This window comes from Cricetulus griseus, chromosome 5 (genome assembly GCF_003668045.3).
Source record: "Cricetulus griseus strain 17A/GY chromosome 5, alternate assembly CriGri-PICRH-1.0, whole genome shotgun sequence".
NCBI classification, from domain to species: Eukaryota; Metazoa; Chordata; class Mammalia; order Rodentia; family Cricetidae; genus Cricetulus; species Cricetulus griseus.
In genome coordinates, this window is record NC_048598.1 from 130,930,199 (window position 1) to 130,953,086 (window position 22,888).

Consider the following 22,888-nt stretch of genomic DNA (forward strand, 5'->3'; position numbering starts at 1 on the left):
AGACAAAACGACAGCCCACAGAATGGGAAAAGATCTTCACCAACCCCACATCTGAGAGAGGGCTGATTTCGAAAATATACAATGAACTCAAGAAGCTAGCCACCAAAACACCAAACAATGAAATTAAAAAGTGGGGTGCAGAACTAAATAGAGAATTCTCAACAGAGGAATCTAAAATGGCTGAAAGACACTTAAGAAAGTGCTCAAAATCCTTATCCATCAGAGAAATGCAACTCAAAACAACTCTGAGATACCATCTTACACCAGCCAGAATGGCTAAAATAAAAAATACCAATGACAGTCTATGCTGGAGAGGATGTGGAGAAAAAGGAATATTCCTCCATTGCTGGTGGGAGTGCAAACTTGTAAGACCACTTTGGAAGTCATATGGCAGTTGCTCAGGAAAATGGCAATCAGTCTACTTCAAGATCCAGCAATTCCTCTCTTGGGCATATACCCAAATAATGCATGTTCATACAACAAGGACATAAGTTCAACCATGTTTATAGCAGCATTGTTTGTAATAGCTAGAACCTGGAAGCAACCTAGATGCCCCTCAGCTGAAGAATGGATAGAGAAAATGTGGTACATTTGCACAATGGAGTACTACTCAGTGGAAAAAAATGCAATGGAATCTTGAAAATCGCAGGCAAATGGATGGAACTAGAAGAAACCATCCTGACTGAGGTAGCCCAATCACAAAAAAGACAAACATGGTATGTACTCACTCATATATGAATTTTAGACATAGAGCAAAAGGATTACCAGCCTACAATCCTCATCACTAAAGAAACTAGGAAACAGGAAGTACTCTAAGAGAAAAATGCATGGACCCCAGAGAATGGAAAGCAGCAGGATCTCCTGAGCTAATTGGGAGCATGAGGAGCCCTCATCCAGTGAGTGATGGAAGCAGAGGCAGACACCCACAGTTATACACTGAATTGAACTCTGGAACCCAGTTGCAGAGGAGGAGGAATGAAGATTAAAGGGGTTGGGACAAGGCTGGTGAAACCCACAGAAACAGCTAATCTGAACAAGGGGGAGCACATGGACCCCAGACTGCTGCCTGGGAGGCCAGCTTGGGAATGATCCAGACCCCTGAACGTGGATGTCAATGAGGAGGCCTCAGCACTCTATGGGCCCCCTGGTAGTGAATCAGTGTAAGAAGGGACTTTGAGAGCCCATCCCATAGGAAGGGATGCTCTCTCAGCCTGGACACATGGAGGAGGACCCAGGCCTGGCCCAGGATGATGTGATGGACTTTGGGGAGCCCCATGGAGGGCCCTACCCTCCCTAGGGAGCAGAGGGGGAATGGGGTGGAGAGCTGGTGAGGAGTTGGGGGGAGGGGAGGGAGTGGGAGAAGGGATTGACATGTGAAGCAAGCTTGTTCCTAATTTGAACTAAAAAAAAAAAAAAAAAGATGTTGGTGTTAGATGTATTATCAGTGGCAAAGGTGTAGAGAAAATGTTCATATACTTAAACCTGTATACTTTGGTCATGGAGAATGACCTATTAGGTCGTATGTTTGTATATTTGCTATGTAAAGGGAATGAAAAACAATGTCACAAAAACAAAAAGACAAGCTTGAAGGACAACCAATCTATTGGAAAATTTGCCTTTCGTCAAGGAATGGCCCTGAGTAATTGTGGGCAGGAGGGAATGAAGCTTCTCAATACCATGATGGGCTTGTTTTCTGCTGACACTGTTGGTAACCAGGTTGCCTTTGTAGCTTTAGAAGGTATTGGGAAAGAGGATGGAGAGAAGCCTGAATGCTGGGAAAGGCAGGGAAGGATGCAAGTTGTTGGAAGAAAGTAACAGTCACAGCAAATGAAGCAATAAATCACTCATAGGGAGTGGCCAGGAACTGAAGAGACCAGTGCATTTGAAGCTAATCCCTTCAGTAAAGCCTGTTACACAGTAGTCTTGAGTTAGTGGTTTCTTTAGGAAAAGAAAAGAGATGAAATCCGAATAGAGGGCTGGGGATACAGCTCAAGGTAGAGTGCTTGCTTAGCATGCCTGAGGCCCTGAGGTTGATCCTCAGCTCAGTACTGGAAAAACAAAAACAAAACAAAATCCAATATATGATAAACAATATTGACCAGAAAAGTTTAGAGAAACTGATAAAATATGATTATGGATAATTCATACTGACAACAGAACTGTTAAATAATTGAGGTTTGGGAATCTTTACAACTGTGGAAGAAAGCATTTTTGATGGAAGGAAGGTGTCCTAGTTAGGGTTACTATTGATGTGATGAAACAGCATGACCCAAAGCAACTTGAGGAAGAAAGGATTTAGTGGCTTGTATATCTCAAGTCACAGTCCATTGATGGAAACCAAGACAGGAACTCAAGCAGAACAGGAACGTGGAGGCAGGAGCTAATGCTGAGGCCATGGAGGAATGCACTTACTGGCTTGCTCCTCATGTCTTTCTCAGCCTGCTTTCTTATAGCACCCAGGACCACCAGTGGTTCCACCCACATCGTGTTGAGTCCTCCCACATTTATCACTAATTAAGAAAATGCCCTACTGGTTTGCCTACAGCCTGATTTTCTGGAGGCAATTTCTCAAATGAAGCCCCCTTTTCTCAGACGACTACAGCTTGTGTCCAGTTGACATAAAAGTAGCCAGCACAGAATATGCACGTTCTTACATTTGACTTCAAACTACTTCAGAGCCATAATGAAAACAAATAACAGAACAAAAGCCAGTATGGTTCTCAAGTCAAAATAGACATGTAGACTAGTGGAACAGAACAGAAGACCCAAGAATATGCCCATGCAGATGCAGCCTTCTGGTCCCGATGGGAAAATTGGACACCTATGTGTAGAAAACCAAAAATTGATTCTCATTTCTCACTCTGTAAAAGCATCAGCCCAAGGGCAAGGGTGAAGGCTCAGTGGTTAACAGCACCCGTTGTTGTTGCAGTGGACCCAGGTTCAATTCTTAGCACCCACATGGTGACTCACAACTATCTGAGATTCCAGTTCCAGGGAATCTGACGCCATCTGCTGGCCTCCACAGGCACCAGGCTTTCAGGTAGTACACATAATATATGTAGGCAAAACACTCACACAGAAAATTAAATAAATCTAAAACCCAAAACAAAACAACATGAACTCAAAATGGACCAAAAATCTTAGCCTTATACCTGATGTAAGGTTAGAAAATGCCAGATGTAAAGATGAAGGGAATTTTCTAATAGGATTCTAGTAGCCTGGAAAGTTGACGTTCAGGATTTCATACATTAAAAAGACTTCTTCACAGAAAAGAAACATTCACAGGGTGAATTCAGAGTCTGACCACAGAAAATTTAGAAAATCGGGTTTAACAGCTAAAATATACAAAAAATATTAAAAACCAAAAGGGCAAATAATCTAATCGATAAATGGATACATAAACTGAACATAAACTGAACACAAGTGAAGAAATCCAAATGGACAACAAAAGTAGACACACATACAAAATAGGACAATGCAAATCAAAACTACATTGAGATTCGATCTTATCCCTGGTCAAAAATGATGCTAGCAAGGAAGCAAAACAAAGATGTGAGGCAAAAGAAACTCTTATATGCAATTGACAGTGATGTAAACTATCCCAGCCACTATGGAAATTAGTATAGGGGCCCTTATAAGATTGAAAGTCGATCTATACATGGCTCCTGAGTGGATGGTCCCTGCTGAAGCCAGCCAATTCAACTGGACATCCGTGCCTCTTGCAGCATGAGTCACAGCAGGTAAGTTACAGAACTAGCTCCCGTACTCATCAATGGATGTATGGATAAGAAAATATGGCATGTAAATACTAAGTAGTATTCAGCCATAAAGAAGAACAAATACATGCCATTTTCAGGAACTACAGATCACTATGTTCAGGGAAAATAATATAGTCTCAGAGAGACAAGTAGTGTGTGCTTTCACTTATCTATGGAGTTAGTGGGGACAGTAGAAGGGGGAGGCCTTTAGGGGTGGGGCGAGGAAAAGGAGGAGGATCAGGAGGGAAGGAAAGGCAATAAGGGGAATGAATATGATCAAAGCAAACTGTATGGGCCATGAAAATGTCATAATGAAGCAAAGTAATTTGCACAATTAATATATGTTGGTAAAAAGTTACCCTACAAACATATCAGATTGCTGTCATAGTGGTGCCATTTGTATATTTGCATTAAATGAATGCAAATGTATTTCAATAAACCTTGTTATTTGAGTTTCCTTTATGGTTTTCAACAAACTCTATCCAGTGAGCATGGCTTCCATCACATAAACTAACAGTAAATGCTTTGAAGAGAGGAAACATGTTAGCCCAGGCAGTCACCTTTAAGTTGTAGATCTCTTGGTTCACAGCTATGTAGTTATTGCTTATGTACAACTCTATCAGAGTAAACGTCTTTTGTAGGGCGCTCAGCGATGTGATCCTGTTGTTCTCAAGAGACAGAGAGTGGAGATGAAGCATGTTATCAAAAGTGTGCTTTTCCAAGCCGGTGAGAAGGTTGTTGTTCATGCTGAGGCGGCTTAATTTAGTCAGCCTGGCGATGCCTAGAATATTAGCCAAGTCAAGGAGCAATTGAGGCAGCAGGTTAGTTTCAAACAGAACAAGCTAGCCACGGCACTAATGCTCTTATTTGTAAATTTCAACAACTTTAAGGAATCCGTGACAAGAAATCATTCCATCACTTCTTCCTTGGTGTTTCAGAAGGACACAGTCATGTGCAGAAAGTGCCATGAATGCATCAAATTTTGACTTTGAATTTCTAAGTAGATGCATTTTTTTTCTTAGGTTTTAAAGAAAGGCACTTTGTGGGTAACAATTTCTCCTTCAAAAAATAAAAATAAATTAGCTACCAGCTCTCATATTAAAACATGAAAGATTAGAAACCAGAGTATAACAGTCTGGAAATTAAGGAATCATCTGTATTAATGACAACCATTTGGCCCAAATCTCATAAACTTGATTTTTAGAATCAAGTTTAGAAGCTGGCTTTTCCCAGCAGAAGAAGCATGCAGGCAGGAGAGAACAGTGGAAAGGAGGACTTTTTTTTTTTTTTTTAAGACAAGGTTTCAATATGTAGCTCAGACTGGCCTCAAATTCACAGTTCATTGTCCTCCTGACTCAGACACCTGAGTGCTGGGATGACTGGTGTGGATCACCACATACCTGGCTGAAAGATAAGAACTTTGGAGTCATAGTTGGCTTCAAATGTATTGCACAGGGCTACAGGTAAATGATATAAGTACTCCCCCATTTCCTCATCCACACAAAGGGCATGCCAAGCCTACTTCTAAGGTGTTATGGAATTAAATAGCATGGTTTTTAGGAAGGGGGAATAGAGTCAGTTTTTAGCAAGTCGAAGAAGGTTTCTTCCAAATTATTGCCATTAGAGGCATCAAGTGGGGGGTCAGGATAGAAGCTGAGACAGTCACAGAATATATAATTTAGTATATTTCAGAGCAGTGCATCTAAATGTTGGGCTTTTTAGCTGCAGATAAACAAAGACATAAGGTCTGAAGAATTTAGGATACATGGTGGGGGAAGGGAATTTAGCTTTTACTCTATGGCATAGAATAAATGTTTTTATATTGAACTTAAATCAGTCAGAATGTACTCATCTCTTTATGACTGAGGCCTTATTAAAGATTAATCGCTTTGTAAGTGATGCCAGAGAAAATGTATACAGCTTTTCCATTTTTAATTTTTACTAAGTATAATTTTCATTTTTATTCCTGTTTGCATTTCTAAATACAACCTTAATTCCTTACCTTGCCAAATGTAGAGGATTGTTTGATCTCACCGATACACTCTTTCAGTGTTATGGACACTAATGGATACCTTGTTTCTACTCACTGGGTTTGGTAGCAAATGGTAATTCCCCCAATTAGGAAAGGAAAGAGGCCTAGTGGTGACAGTCAGCTGCTTCGGCTCATTATGCTTAGAAGTTCATCACCAGTCCTGTCAAAAGGTGTTCAGAAGACCCTGACACAGACCTTCTTGAAGCTCCTCTCGATATCTGCCTCTTTGGAAACTCAGTCCTTAGCATTCCTGAGTTATTTGAGACGTGGTGGCTCTTACCAAGTCTCTATCTCACCTTCTATTTTTGAGATGCAGTTGCCATCTAATGTGAGCTCCTCCAGGTTGACACAGGACTCCAAGCCTTCCATTTTGGAGAGGTTATTATTGCTGAATGAAGCCCATTTCAAATTCTCCAATTTTTCTAGATTTGTGATTTCAAAGAGATGTTGTCCATCTAAATTTAAGGCAGTTATCTATACAATAATTCATATTACATGTTACTTCTGAATCTTGCAAACAAATTCAAAATTATTAGATTTAAAAATCTAACAAAACAGTCCAAATTTAAAAAGTAAATGCTAGAATTCCTTTAGGAACTGGAAACACTAAGTTTTACAAGAAAGGTAAATCTTGACAAGACTCTAATGGGGATGTTTGTTGTGTTATGGACACCGTGGTGTGGCAGTTGGGTTAGCCTTAGCTGCAAAGTCACTTTGCCTCAGTGCATACTCCTTCCCAGCTCTGCCCATGTTAGTGGTAGATATAAAAACCTGGACACCTCAGCCTCATTTGGGACACATTTAAAGCATCATTCTGATTCCAGAACTTGGGACCACTGAGCCTGCACTGCCATCCAATATCAAGATATATTATATAATAAAAATGTCACTGGTATGTCCCATTTTCAAGAGTCCTATTTGCTTCATTGCTGTCCTTCATGTCTGCACTAGAAAGGACTCTGATATGGTCAGGTGGCCTTATGCAGCAAGAAGCTGTTGGGACTCTGACTTGTTCTTGGCTGAGGCCTGGAATACTCTCCAATTCATTTGCCAAAATTTCTGCTCCCTTGTCTTTAAAATGTTAGCTTGATTTCTGATTCTGAGCATTAAGTTGGCTAAAACTTAGTACAAAAATCTACTCTTCAGTTTATAGCCGACCTTTATCCTAAATCTCCAATTCTGTGATAACCACAGTTTTAGACAAACCCTGTAACATTTATCTAGAACTCGGCCTTAGCATTTCATGTCTCTCTCTCTCTCTCTCTCTCTCTCTCTCTCTCTCTCTCTCTCTCTCTCTCTCACACACACACACACACACACACACAGACACACACACACACAGTACATTTATTACCTTAAAAATGATAAATTGCCTTATGTTTTCCTAACCATTGAAGCATAATTGACCATTAAAATGATAAATATTTAAGGCCTGTCATTTAATTTGATAGCCATGTGTTTTAAAAGCTGTGATGTCAATTAGATGTGGGATATAAATAGTTAAACTCATAGAGGCAAAGAGATGACTGGTGGTTTCTGGGGATGAAGATGGGAGGCCAAGGAAATAGAATTGAAGGGCACTAAGTTTCAACTTTTCAAGAAAAATGAATTTTAAGGGTCTAAGATATAATGTTATGACTACATTCAAAAACAGTGTATTGTACAATTGACATTTGATAAGATGGTACATCTTAAGTCTTTTTTCCCATCTTGTTTTATCTCTTAATTTTTTTGTTTCTAATCTGTCTAGTTCACACCAATGTTGAATACAAAGATCAATTTAACTAAGACAATATAAAAGTTAGTAGAATGAGCCGTTACCTTCAAGAACCAGTTCCCAGTCAGCTGAAAATGTGGTCCTAACTTTGAAATCTGTGTCAGAATTTTGGCAGAAGGCCATACACTAAGCATCCGAGGTCTTTCCTCTTTAGAACTAGAATGCTGTAAGAGAGTTAACTAATAAAGTAGAAAATATGATGAATAAAAGTAATAGCACACTGATGTTCATTTATACATAGCTAAGAAGTTTTTTTCCCCAGGCAAGATGGGTAGTCCAATAAACGATTTAAAAACATTTCTTATCCCTTAAAATATCCTCCAAATCCAGATAAATTTTCACTTTCAATTTTTCTTGTTTTACAAACATTGAGGTATTATAAGATAACACACAGCTTCAAGAATAGTTATACTCCACAATCCAATATACTGACCTTGTGAGACTTACGATCTAGAACAGTACCATTGTCATGTAAGCTCCTATGGAGCCATCCCAAGACCCTCATACACATCCCCATTGCACCATTTTTGTCCACCATTCGCTTGCTTTCTTCTCTCCAGTCCTGTGTGTGTCCATGCACAGCACATCACTAAGTCTTGCATTGTCTGAACTATTTAGAAACCAACAGTGTGTACTTTGCTGTATTGCTCCTTTTCAACATTATGAGACTCATCTCTGCTTCACTATTTAGAGATGCGAGGTGAAGAGAGGGGTGATTGTAACAATCATAATTATTATTTCATATTATGGGATGAAACTTAAAATTTTTGACAATCTGCAAGATTAAGGATAACTAGCAGATTATTGTTGTTTGAACCTTCATTTTTTGAATATTAACATGGTAAAACATCTTTTTCAAAATTAGTTGACTGTTTTGATATCCTATCCAGTAAAATGCCTTTTTAAACCCCTTCCTTTCCCTCCCTCTGTTGGTTGTCCTTTCCTGTAAAATTCTGGATATTGATAGAAACTATATTTTGACACCTGTGCTGTAAATTTTCTTCCCTGGAATATTTCCTTTTTTTCTGTATCCTTTAAAGAAAGGCTGTGCCAATTTTATTGCAGACAAACCCAGTCATGGTTTCCATGATAACAAGTATATTTTCTTCTAAAACAATTTTGGTTTTGCCTTTTGCAGTAAGGCTTTTTTTTTTAAAGATTTATTTACTTATTATATATATAGTGTTCTGCCTTCAAGTACACCTGAATGCCAGAAGAAGTCACCAGATCTCATGGTTGTGAGTCACCATGTGGTTGCTGGGAACTGAACTCAGGTCCTCTGGAAGAGTAGCCAGTGCTCTTAACCTCTGAGCCATCTCTCCAGACCGTTCAGTGAAGTTCTAATGCATTTGCTCTAAGTCTTTCTACTGAGCAGCTGCCTTATTCTACAAAGGTGGGTCTATTGTCTGTCAAGCTCTCCCAGAGCTTTGGGTCTCTACTGGGTCTTTGTTCCGAACTGTTGGTGTGTCTTCTAATTTGGTGCCAATGTCACATCTTAAAAATTTTAGTAGTCTTTTATTTTTACTGGGGCAAGTCTCTAAGTCTTTCTTAATATATTAATTATAATTTTATCAACAAAAGTTTTTCTCTCTTCATTTTGAATAGATCCCAGGCTAATTTTTGTGTTGTTTAAGGAATTAACATTCAAGTTTCCCACAAAAAGTAAGGTAAAAGAGATAGAGCCTTTTTGAGCATTGGGGATCAAGCCAGGGCCTAACCCAAGTTGAGTAAATGTTTTGTCACTAATCTACATCCCCAACACCCACAGTACAGGATTCTTTATCTATAGAATGTAGACATTTCTTTCCCCACAGACTAACAGCTTAGTTTGTATTTTTTCAGTCAGTTACACACAATACTGATACTAAGTAGACACTGTGTTAGGTGCTTTCTCAAAGCCTCCTAAGGTTACTGAATACACAAATATTACCTATCTTCATTCAGGGTCTACAAAGTTTATGAGACTAGAAAATAGTTGCCTTGGAGACATTGTGGGGAGGGGAGTGGCAGTTGAGGCTGCAAGGTAATTCATAAAGCCCACTGGCATTTATTTGGGGAGGTATGGTGGAGTGCATTAAGGTAGAAATGTTGCCAAGTGGTAACATTACTATATGTTGGTTTTTATTAATACGGTAGGAGAGAATGTCAAACTTAATGAAAGAAAATAAGCATAGGAAGTTAGGAAGTATTATTTGTATGTTCCACCCAACAAAAGGAATAGTAATCTACTGACTCCAACCTGAGTAATCTTGGTTCCATTAATGAAGTTCAGAGCTGCTCTGGTTTCTTCTTCAGAGATGAAGAGTCCGTCTAAGTGTGTAAGAGTCTTTAGTCTGCCAATAACACTCAGCCTCAATGTGGCTGGCTTGGGAAAAAATATCAAAAGTTAATTTGCATAAAATATCACATGTATTATGGCATGGGAAAGTAGCTCTTCTTTCCTGTCCATATAGTAGAAAACTGTACAACTCTCTTCTTACTACATACTTATGAAACTCAAGACAATTTAATTCTTTAAATAATAGTTGGAATTAAGTTATGTAAAGGTAAACCTGTTTTATTTTCAGGGTCCACTGCTCTTCGAGGGAAATCCCAGCAGCTGTTGGAAGGTGTCTGCAGTGAAAAGGATCATAGGAACCATGGTGGTGATTCTTATTTATTGAATAGACAGTAAGCCAGGGAGCTCCAAGATGTAGCATGGATCTCCTGACTTTGACATCCAACTTGACTACAGGGAGACAGTGACTATTCAAGAAGTCTGCTTTGGCCAAAGAAAAGCATTGTTCAATTTTACTTAGCTTAGAAGAATTTCAATGATATAAATTTAGTAATGTGGACCATTTGATGGAATTGAACATTTTACTAGTACTTTTAAGACAATAAACATAGCCTTAAAAATGTTGTTTGGTTATTTATTCTTGACATGGGGTCTCACTACAGAACATAGGTTGGTCTTGAACTCACAATCCTCCTGCTTCTGACTCTCAAGTGCACTGTCTGGCTCTAGGTATATTTTAGAAGCCATGAAGAAGATTTTTAATTACAAATTTGGGCTCATTTAAAATACTTGGAGATAATATGCATAAGAAGAAAATAATGTTCAAATTTCCTTTGAAAACAAAATGATTTTGTTCCATTTAAAGTGTTTTCTTTTTTGCAGATTTTTTTATTTGAATTAGAAACAAAATTGTCCTACATGACAATCCCAGTTCCCTCTCCCTCTCCTCCTCCCCCACCACCCCTCCCCCATATCATTTCTGCTCCACCTGGAGGTTGAGGCCTTCCACAGGGTGTCATCATAGTCTATCGTATCCTCTGGGAGAGGCCTAGGCCCACCCCTGTGTGTCTTGGCTCAGGGAGTATCCCTCTATGTGGAATGGGCTCCCAAAGTACAAACGTATGCTAGGGATAAGTACTGAACTACTACAGCAGGTCCCGTAGATTTCCGAGGTTTCCTCACTGAAAGCCATGTTCCTGGGGTCTGGATCAGTCCTATGCTGGTATCACAGCTATCAGTCTGAGGACCAAGAGCTCTCTGAAGTTCAGGTCAGCTGTTTCTGTGGGTTTCACCGACCTGGTCTGGACCCCTTTGCTCATCACCCATCCTTCTCTGCAACTGGATTCCAGTTCAGTTGAGTTATTAGTTGTGGGTATCTGCTTCTACTTCCACCAGCTGCTGGATAAGGGCTATCAGGTGGCATATAAGTCAGTCATCAATCTCATTATCAGGGGAGGGCATTTAAGGTAGCCTCTCCTCTGTGGCTTAGATTGTTAGCTGGTGTCATCTTTGTAGACCTCCAGACATTTCCCTAGTGCCTGATTTCTCTGTAAACCTAAAATGTTTCCCTCTATTATGGTATCTCCATTCTTGTTATCTTCTATTCTCCCCTGACTCAACCTTGCTGCTCCTTTATGTCCTCCTCACCCCTCCTCTTCTCCCCTTCTCATTCTTCTAGCTCCCTCTCCCCTCTTCCCATGCTCCCAATTTGCTCAGGAGATCTTGTCCCTTTCCCCTTCTCCAGGGGACCATGTATGTCTCTCTTAGGGTCCTCCTTGTTTACTAGCTTCTCTGGCAGTGGGGATTGTAGGCTGGTATTCCTTTACTCTGTCTAAAATCCACATATGAGTGAGTACATACCATGTTTGTCTTTTTGTGATTGGGTTACCTCATTCAGAATAGTTTCTTCTAGTCCCATCCATTTGCCTGCAAATTTCAAGATTCCATTGTTTTTTTCCCACTGAGTAGTACTCCATTGTGTAAATGTACCACATTTTGTCTATCCATTCTTCGGTTGAGGGGCATCTAGGCTGCTTCCAGTTTCTGGCTATTACGAATAGTGCTGCTATGAACATCGTTGAACATATGTCCTTGTTGTAGGAATGTGCTTCCTTTGGGTATATGCCTAGGAGTGGAATTGCTGGACCTTGTGGTAGACTGATTCCCATTTTCTTGAGGAGTCACCATACTGATTTCCAAAGTGGCTGTACAAGATGGCACTCCCACCAGCAGTGGAGGAGTGTTCCCCTTTCTCCACATCCTCTCCAGCATAAACTGTCATTGGTGTTTTTGATTTTGGCCATTCTGACAGGAGTAAGATGGCATCTCAGAGTTGTTTTGATTTGCATTTCCCTGATGGCTAAGGATGTTGAACACTTTCTTATGTGTCTTTCAGCCATTTTAGATTCCTCTATTGAGAATTGTCTATTTAGTTCTGTACTCCACTTTTTAATTGGATTGTTTGGTGTTTTGGAAACTAGCTTCTTGAGTTCTTTGTATATTTTGGAGATCAGCCCTCTGTCAGATATGGGGTTGGTGAATAACTTTTCCCAGTCTGTGGGCTGCCATTTTGTCTTGCTGACTGTGTCCTTTGCCTTACAGAAGATTCTCAGTTTCAGGAAGTCCCATTTATCAATTGTTTATCTCAGTGTCTATGCTACTGGTGTTATGTTCAGGAAGCCGTCTCCTGTACCAATTAATTCAAGGGTATTTCCCACTTTGTCTTCTAATAGGTTCAGTGTGGCTGGATTTATGTTGAGGTCTTTGATCCATTTTGACTTAAGTTTTGTGCATGGCAATAGACTTGGATCTAATTGTAGTCTTCTACATGCCAACATCTATTTATGCCAGCACCATTTGTTGAAGATGCTCTCTTTATTCCATCATATAAATTTAGCTTGTCTTGTCAAAAATCAGGTGTTCATAGGTGTGTGGGTTAATATCAGGGTTTTCAACTCTATTCCATTGGTCTACCAGTCTATTTTTATGCCAATACCATGCTGTTTTCAGGACTATAGCTCTGTAATAGAGCTTGAAGTCAGTGATGCAGATGCCTCTGGAAGTTCCTTTATTGTACAGGATTGTTTTCACTATCCTGGGTCTTTTGTTTTTCCATACAAAGTTTAGAATTTTTCTTTCAAGGTCTGTGAAGAATTAGGTTGGGATTTTGATGGGGATTGCATTGAATCTGTAGATTGCTTTTGGCAAGATTGCCATTTTTACCATGTTGATACTGCCTATCCAAGACCTGGGGAGATCTTTCCATTTTGTGGTATCTTCTTTAATTTCTTTCTTTGAAGATTCAAAATAATTACGGTACAGGTGTTTCACTTTTTTGGTTAGTGTTACCCCAAGGTATTTTATGTTGTTTGTGGCAATTGTAAAGGGTGATGTTTCTCTGATTTCTTTCTCCATGAATGTGTCATCTGTATATACTAGGGCTACAGATTTTTTTTTTTTTTTAGTTAATCTTGTATCCTGCCACTTTGCTGAAGGTGTTTATCAGCTGTAGGAGTTCTCTGGTAGAGTTTTTCGGGTCACTTATGTAGACTATCATATCATCTGCAAATAGTGAAAGTTTGACTTCTTCCTTTCAGATTTGTATTCCCTTGATCTCCTTTTGTTGTCTTATTGCTGTAGCTAGAACTTCAAGGACAATATTGAAGATGTATGAAGAGAATGGACAGCCTTGTCTTGTCCCTGATTTTAGAGGCATTGCATTGAGTTTCTCTCCATTTGATTTGATGTTGGCTGTTGGCTTGCTGTATATTGCTTTTATTATGTTGAGGTATGTTCCTGTTATCCCTGATTTCTCCATGACCTTTATCATGAAGGGGTGTTGGATTTTGTCAAAGGCTTTTTCGGCATCTTGTGAGATGATCATGTGTTTTTTTCCCTCAGTCTGTTTATATGATGGATTACATTGATGGATTTTCGAATGTGGAACCATTCTTGCATCCCTGGGATGAAGCCTACTTGATCATGGTGGATGATTTCTCTGATGTGCTCTTGGATTATATTTGCCAGTATTTTATTGAGAATTTTTGAATCAATGTTCATGAGGGATATTGGACTGTAGTTCTCTTTCTTAATTGTGTCTTTGCATGGTTTGGGTATCAAGGTTATTGAAGCCTCATAAAAAGAGTTTGGCAATGACCTTTCTGCTTCTATTGTGTGGAATACATTGAGGAGAATTCGTATTAGCTGTTCCTTGAACTTCTGGTAGAATTCTGCACTGAAGCCATCTGGCCTTGGCCTTTTTTTGGTTGGGAGACTTCTGATGACTGCTTCTATTTCATTAGGAGTTATAGGTCTATTTAAGTTGCCTATCTGTTCTTGATTTAATTTTGGTAAGTGAAATCTGTCCAGAAAATTGTCCATTTCCTTTAGATTTTCAAATTTTGAGGAATACAGGTTTTTCTAAGTATGAGCTGATGATTCTCTGGATTTCCTGTGTCTGTTGTTATGTCCCCCTTTTATTCCTGATTTTATTGATTTGCATGTTCACTCTCTGCTGTTTGGTCCGTTGGATAAAGGTTTGTTTATCTTGTTGATTTTCTCGAAGAACCAACTCTTCGTTATATTGATTATTTGTATTGGTCTCCTAGTTTCCATTTTATTGATTTCAGCCCTCAATTTGATTATTTCCTGGTGTCTGCTCCTCTGGGGTGTATTAGCTTCTTTGTGTTCTAAAGCTTTCAGTTGTGCTGTTAATTCTCTAATGTGATTATTCTCCTGTTTCTTCATTTGGGCACTTAGCACTATGAACTTTCCTCTTAGCACTGCTTTCAAAGTGTCCCACAGGTTTGGGTATGCTGTGTCTGTATTCTCATTGAATACTAGGAAATCTTTAATTTCTTTTTATTTCTTCCTCGATCCAGGATTTGTGCAATTGGGTGTTACTTAATTTCCATGAGTTTGTAGGTTTTCTGTAATTCATGTTGTTGTTGAATTCTACTTTAATGCATGGTGCTCTGATAAGATATAGGGGGTTATTGAATTTTTTTTGTACCTGTTGAGGTTTGTTATGTTGCCAAGTATGTGGTTGATTTTAGAGAAGGTTCCATGTGGTGCTGAGAAGAAGGTAAATTGTTTTGTATATGGATGGAATGTTCTATAGATATCTGTTAAGTACAATTGTGCCATAACTTCTATTAGTTCCTTTGTTTCTTTTTTAAGTTTTTGTCTGGTGTTCCTGTGCAATAGTTAGAGTGGGTGTTGAAGTCTCCCACTATAAGTGTGTGCGGTTTTATGTGTGATTTGAGTTTTAGTAATGTTTCTTTTACAAACATGGATGCCTTTGTATTTGGGGCATAAATGTTCAGAATTGAGACTTCATCCTGATGGATTTCTCCTGTGATAAGTAGGAAGTGACCTCCTTCATCACTTTTGATTGATTTTAGTTTAAAGTCCAAAATGCTGGATACTAGGATTGCTACCCCTGCTTGTTTCTTGGGTCCATTTGATGGAAAATCTTCCCCCAACCTTTAAGTCTTAGGTACTGTCTGTCTTTGAAGTTGAGGTGTGTTTCTTGTGTGCAGCAGAAGGATGGAGTCTGTCTTCTTATCCAATCTGTTAATCTGTGTCTTTTTATAGGCGAGTTAAGACCATTAATGTTGAGGGATATTAATGACCATTGATTGCTCATTCTTGTTTGTTTCTGATTTGGTGATGGTGGCGAACTTATGTGTGGGATTCTATCCCTTTTTCCTTTTGGCTGTTGGTAAAGTGGGATTGTCGATTGCCTATATTTTTCTGTTTGTAGTTAACTTCCTTGGGTTGCAGTTTTCCTTCCAGAACTTTCTGTAGGGCTGGATTGGTGGATATGTATTGTTTGAATCTGGTTTTGTCATGGAACATCTTGTTTTCTCCATCTATATTGATTGAAAGCTTTGTTGGCTATAGTAGTCTCAGCTGGCATCCATGGTCTCTTAGTGTAGGTAGAATATCTATCCAGGACCTTCTGGCTTTCAGAGTTTCCATGGAAAAGTCACGTGTAATTCTGACAGGTTTGCCTTTATAAGTTACTTGACCTTTATCTTTTGCTGCTCTTAATATTTTCTCTTTATTCTGTATGTTTGGTGTTTTGATTATTATGTGGCAAGGAGACCTTTTTTGGGGGGTTGAGTCTATTTGGTGTTCTGTAAGCTTCTTGTATTTTCATTGGCATGTCTTTCTTTAGGTTGGGTAAGTTTTCTTCTATGATTCTGTTGAATATGTTTTCTATGCCTTTGAGTTAGATTTCTTCTCCTTCTTCTATACCTGTTATTCTTAGGTTTGGAATATTTCCTGCATATTTTGTGTTAGGGATTTGTTGGACTTAAGATTTTCTTTGGTTGATGAATCTATTTCTGCTAGTGTGTCTTCAACTCCTGAGATTCTCTCTTCCATCTCCTGTATTCTGTTTGTTATGCTTACATCTGTAGTTCCTGATCATTTACCCAGCTTTTCTATTTCCATCATTCCCTCAGATTGTGCTCTCTTTATTGTCTCTATTTCAGTTTTTAGGTCTTGAACTGTTTCCTTGAGAGATTTGTTGATATCTTGTATTTTCTGGTTTGTTTTTTCTTTCATTTCTTTGAGGAATTTTCTCATGTCCTCTTTGAGGCCCTCTTATCATTTTCATGAAGATGTTTTTAAGGTCAATCTCTTCTACTTCATTTGCATTGTGATGTTCAGGTCTTGCTGATGTATTGTCCCCAGTCTCCTGTGGTGTCATATTGGTTTTTCTGTTGTTGAATGTGCTTTTACATTGTCCCCTTCTCTTCCTTTCTTCTGGTGGGTATAGCTGGACTGGGTGGGTATGGGACCAAGGTTCCCTTCTGGTAGATGTAAACAGTTCCAATACTCTGATGTCTTTTCTCTTCTCGTGGATGGAGGTGGGACTGTTACTGGGGCCTTGGCAGTCTCTGGGTGTGTTGGATCCCGCGGCCAATTTCGCATCCCATGAGCAGACCCCTAGCATGAGGTGTCCCTGAGCAGGGCCACAGAACCAGAACCGGAAATAGCCCCTGGCCTATGTGGGCCAGTGGATGGAGGCAGGACTATTACCAGGGCCTTGGCAGATTCTGGGTGTGTTGGATCCTGCTGCCAAGTTCCCAGAATATGATTATATAAAAAAGGTTTATTAGGGGACATGATCACTACATTTAAAAGAGAACAGATAAGGGAGATTGCAAAGCAGTCTTATATGTGTACCATCCAAAGTTTAGGCCACATTGTAAAATGCTATTCCCTTCATAACAGTATTCTTCCCTCACCATACCATATTAGCCTTGGCTCCTGTGTGCCATTACAAAAGCATTCTAGCACATTGAAGTTTGCAAATAGCTGTGACATCAATCATTCTTAGAGTAATAATGCATTCAAATTGTCACAGGTCATTAGATATCTGGCATGACATTGTATTTGATTCTTTAGGTCACCACCCTAAACTCACTTATGAAGGACTTTAAAGGAAGCACAAGAAACAGGTTGCTTGCCTATTTCTGGCTACTATTGGCCAGCAAGGCAGAGAGCATGGCTGTGAACGAGAGTATCTGCTTTTCTTTTCTTTTTTTATTTTTATTTATTTATTTAATCATTTATTTTTAGAGTGTCTGCTTTTCTAATGGTAGCTGTCACATACCTTCTGCCAGGGGTTGTGCTGAATGTCAAGTGTGAGAAGGCTTGTGGTGTGTTTGCACAACACATTGATCTCATCGCCAGTCTTCTTCAGTTGGTTCCAGCTCAAGTCTAAATGCTTCAGTTTCATCAGGCCTCTGAATCCCTCCAGAGTTATCACATGGTTATGGCTGGCATCCAAATACTCAAGGTTATACTGCAGCACATACAAATAGGAGTTTGTATTTACCAAATGCTTTTCTCCACTTCTTTAAACATATCACGTGTTTTCCTCTAATGCTCACAGAAAACCTACACAAGAGTCACTCTGCCATAGGGGTAACTACACTCTGGGTCATGCCAGTAACACTTTGTCAGTTCACACTTTACTCTGGTAACATGAGAGACACCAGGGCAGATTACAGGGCAGATTCTTGGAGGAGAAAGGCACGCTTTGACCGTGGTGGTCACACTCAAATGCTCACACAAAGCCAATCTTCTTAGAGACCACGCATAGGTTACCCATCTCTCTCTGACACAGAACCGCCGTCTTTTTGCACAAGATTGTGGGCAAACAGTGAGTTTCAAAACAACTTGTTACCCACAAAAAAATGTCTTTGCGCCTAAACTTCTGGTTATAATTTTGAAACAGCTTTGCTCACAGAGTACATTCTTAGAGACAGAAATGTAATTTTATTCCGTAATTTTTTTTTTTTTAGAGATGCATAGTTTTCTAAAGGTAGGCCTCATAGTATAGGCCTGTGATCCCTGCTCCTCTAAATGCAAAGCAGGAGGACAAGAAGTTCAAGGCCTGTCTGCTCTACAGAGGGAATTCAAGGCTAATGTGAGAAATTTGTTGAGAACTTGTCTCAAATTAAAAGTAAAAAGATGAGTCAGGGGTAGAGTATTTATGTAGCTTGTACAAGGCCTTAGTTTCAATACCCAACACTGTATTTAGAAGGTATAGTTTTAAATAATTTTCAATAATAAAATTAACACATTATTGAAAATGTGGGGAAATAAATAAATAAGAGAAGAAAATTGGAAATTCTGCTAGAAATAACTGAAAGCTATTTTTGTTGTTTTTATATATAAACTTTCCTATCACTTTGTATGCTTTTAGGATTTTCACATTTCAAATGGATTATCCAAAATGATTTTTCATAGCTGCATGCCATAATATTTAGTGTATTAATATTTCTAATTATCTTAAATATTACACTAGGATGTTTACGTTTCTAATTGCAGCAAGGACAACACTAACTGCTATACTTCAAATTTTTAGAACCAAAATTTCTCCAAGTAAACAACAGGGAATTATATGGAATCCAAAGGAAATCTTTAAAAGGGACCTAAAAGGTATAATGCAAAGATGCAGTTTCTACACAGTGGTGATAACATGGTTTCTGTTATTCTAGACTGTGCACTGTCTCTAAAATAATGATAAACTATTAGAAATAAAATAAGTGGTTGCCAACTATAAAATGTGCTTTTCCTAACATGGCAAATCCAAACTACTATGGGAGCAATGTGACAGCATGACCAGGGGAAAGTGCAGGGAGAAGATCTCAAGGGATGGAGAGGGATGCACAATGGGAGCTTTGGTCCTAGGTAACACACTCCCGTCTCTTTCTGTGAGGGCTGCTTATAATAAGCAAGTTCTCTTTTAAGAGTGCTCCAAGTCACACTTCTGCATGGCTTATATTTTAATGTCTCTTCATTTTTATCTTATAGTAAATAATTCAATAAATAATTAACACAGTGATCACCAAAACATGGTCGTCTCATAATTGAAAGTTTCTTTGCTTTGACCTACATTTCCTCTCCCCCTAGGTACAGACAGTCATTCTGCCTCTATGCATTTGATTTTGTGTTTACATTTCAAAAGAGCAGCACTTACCAAATGGTAGACATCATCTAAGCAAGTAAATTCATTAAAGCTAATATTCAGTTTTCGAAGTCCAGTTAACTTGGAAAGATCTCTCAGTTTACTCAAGCTATTCCCATGTAGATTCAGACTCTGAAGCAAAATAAAACGTAAATTAAAAAAATACATTACTTTCTGCAACACAATCTAGGTGTTAGTAGCTAACATTTAGAATAATTATCATTGTTCCTTGATCTTTCGGCTAAGAATAATTAAATCATCTACAATAATGTAAAAGGAGAACACAATTTTTTAAATAACATCCAGAGAGTGCTAATACAGTAAGTCAATATGCTGTGTGATATTGAAGTTAAAAATGGTTTATAACATCAATGGGCCTGGTAGGTGATTAACATGACTTACTACTTGGTCTAAGTTTATTAGCAATTAGCCAAATTCTTTTTAGTGAATAAATATTTTGATTAAGATATTTGTTAGGGAAGATCTGCTTCCCATGGATGCTGAACATGGATCTGAGAATCTTGAAACTGGGGGACACAATGTCAAAGAGGGAGAGGAGAGGCCATCTAAGACCTTGGCTACATCAGAAAGTGGCCCAGACATTATTGGTGCATCTCCTCCTCGGATGTACAAAATGAACATTATTGCAGTTTTATATTTCGAAGTGCTCGTGATGCCTACATGCATCTCTGCATTTGAGTTAGAAAAGTTCTCAGTGTTCCTACAAAATACTAGTTGCTCCTATAAGACAGTATTTACTCTGTCTGGCAGCTATAAACCAGTAGATTTTGCACATCCATAAAAAATCCATATAAAACTCATCTCTATATAGATCTTCCAGGATTCCCACCTTCCTAGATTTGTTTATGTATCTATTTACTAAATGAAACTTATGTTGTTGAGGTGGGGGAAAATAATTTATTCATTTTCAATACTGTCCAGGTTAGTTTTTTTGTCAGCTTGACACAAGCCAGAGTTATCTGGAAAGAGGAAACTCAGTTGGGAAAATGCCTCCATCAGATGGCCTATAGTCAAATCTACAAAGCATTTTCTTATTTTCTTGATTAATTATTGATGTGGGTGGGTTCGTCTCACTTGCAGGCCAGGGGAGGCCACTCTAGGTTGGTGGCTCTGGGTGGTATAAGAATGTAGACTAAGCAAGCCATGGAGAGCAAGTCGGTAAGCAGTACACCTTCCTGGCTTCTACATCAGCTCCTGCCTCCAGGTTCCTGCAGTAACTTCCTTCATAATGGACTGTAAAGCTGTAGGTGGAAACAAAGCCCTTTCTCCTCAGGCTGCTTTTGGTCAGGGTGTTTGTCAAAACAATAGAAATCTAACTAGAACAAGGAACTAACAGTTAATTCTCTGCTTTACACACAGATAATTCTGAACAAGTTATAGGTGAAAAATGAATATAAAAGTCAAGTTTACAACTGACAACTCTAATTTTAACTCTTGATTGTCTATAAGAGAATATAAAATTCAGTGTCAGAAGATATAGGGGTATATTTTTATTTTGTTTTTGTAAATTTCCTTTTGTTTTCTGATGTCATAATGAAACTAATAGATTAAAAGGAAGAGAAGAAGTGCACTCTTAATTTATCACACTGGCACATACACAAAAGGGACAGATAAGACAAATTGTCTAGGCTTTCCCACTATGGTAGTGAGGACTTCCTAGAGACTCCAGAAATTACTGGTTTGTGCAGTATAGTCAAATTTAAAATGAAGAAAAACATCTAGCTGTTAGGATAAAACTTGAGGGGGACCTTGGAGGATTCCATGGGGGTGGGGTGAGGGTGACTGAGGCAGAGGGACAAACATGCCAGGCAGACAGAACTTAAGTGAGAAGTTTTATTAAAAAGGCGGGGGGGGGGCGTGAAAAGAGGTAAAGAGACACAGAGACACAGAGGCAGAGAGAGGAGAGGGAGTTAGGAAAAGTCCTGTCTGCCCCAGGGGAACAACAGAAAAGAGAAGCCCAAAGAGAGCGGGAAATAATCTAGGCAATAAACTTAGAATTGTCAAGTTCCCTTATTTTCAACTTTGCTTTAGGATTTCCTTCTTGAGCAAAGGATCTAGAAATGTGGCACAGGAGTTATGTAGGTAAGTTAAAAGATCAATATAGTTTCTGATTCTTCATCTGTATTTCAGCACTCGTGGTACCTACAGTGAGATAGTGCAATGTGGGGGGAACTGGTTCTCAAGGAGCATCCATCTACTAATTCTGCAGGTTCCAGCAAGCAACTCAGTGTCTCTGGTTTATATATGTGCATACACATGTGCGCACTTGCACATACACAGGCAGGTTGAACTAGTAACTAAAGACCATCTAGTATGTGCCACATACTGTTCTGGGTGTTGCTGGAGTTAATGGCAGTCCATAGAGTTCTTATGGGTAATTTAAGAATGGGTAATTTAAGAAAAGGCCACCTACCCTTTCCTCAAGATACCTTTGTGTCTAGCTTTTAGCTTTTATTTTTTAATTTTTTTTAAGATAACACTGGTTTGATGAGAAATTGAGTCAACAATAGCTTATAGGCCAAGTTAAAGACTTCGGAACCATTTTAGAGTAATGGTGAAACATTTGAGGATTTTAAGTAGGAGTGTCTGAGGTAGGGTGGAACTAAGACGATCAGATTTGCATTTTGAAAAGATTAGACGAGGCTGAGTGGAGTAGGCATTGGGGGCGGGGCTTTGTTGTACCTCCTGGAAGCCCCCTCTTAATGAACTTTAAAATATGATACTATGTCTATTTTATCTATCCATCTACTTATTTATATATGTATTTGTGTGCCATGTCACATATGTGGTGGTCAAAAGACAACTTGTAGATGGTCTGCTCTTCCACATGTGCGTCTGGAGATCAGACCCAAGGCATCAGGCTTGGTGACAAGTACCTTACTGGCTGAGCCATCTCTTCTACACTGTATTTTATTTAGTTATATATTGATTAGCAAACTACAATGTGAATGGTACTTCCTGGAGTTTCAGAACTGCCATGGTAGAGTATAGAAATCCTGGTTAGAAGGTTATGAGAGTAGAGTAGGTCAGAGATGATGGTAGCTTGGAAACCATGGAAGTAGCACTTCTGAAACTGATAAATCTCAAAATCAGCAATGCAGGGAGGTTACCATCTCAAGTAGAGCAGACTCAATGTACAGCATGTCACTTTAGTCAGTAACTCAAATTCTGCTGACATGTATGTAAAGATAAAGCTTTCATATACCCATTTATTAATACAGGACACTGATTAGAAACTTTTTGGTTTTTACTTAAGTCATTGAAAGAGAGATCGTTGACCGTCCAGAATAAAATCACTCGCTTCCTTGAAAGCCACTTCAAGTGGCCACTGAACACCCAACACATGGCTACACTGAATTAAGACATGATAGTGGTAGAAAATACACTCCAAAATTAAGACTTAATATGTCTCCTTAATGATTTTTAATAATGATGCACATTAAAGTATTTTATATATATGGGTTAAAATGACACATGTGGTTCTCATTTAATTACTACTGGAGAACACTGGTCTATTCTACACACATAGAGG

The 22,888-nt window shown here is 38.9% G+C and overlaps 1 protein-coding gene across 1 annotated transcript in view; it reads right to left on the reverse strand.

Annotated features, from left to right (window-relative positions):
* The window catches only part of Lrrc9 (leucine rich repeat containing 9), a 79,539-nt gene that overhangs the window by 24,530 nt on the left and 32,121 nt on the right, over nucleotides 1–22,888 (reverse strand). Inside the window, exons 16-21 of the mRNA XM_035445872.1 lie at nucleotides 19,348–19,467; nucleotides 17,473–17,664; nucleotides 9,807–9,932; nucleotides 7,612–7,746; nucleotides 6,087–6,264; nucleotides 4,319–4,539 (exon numbers count right to left, since the gene is read on the reverse strand). Of these exons, the coding sequence (XP_035301763.1) occupies nucleotides 4,319–4,539; nucleotides 6,087–6,264; nucleotides 7,612–7,746; nucleotides 9,807–9,932; nucleotides 17,473–17,664; nucleotides 19,348–19,467 (972 nt within the window). The remainder of the gene's footprint in view (nucleotides 1–4,318; nucleotides 4,540–6,086; nucleotides 6,265–7,611; nucleotides 7,747–9,806; nucleotides 9,933–17,472; nucleotides 17,665–19,347; nucleotides 19,468–22,888) is intronic.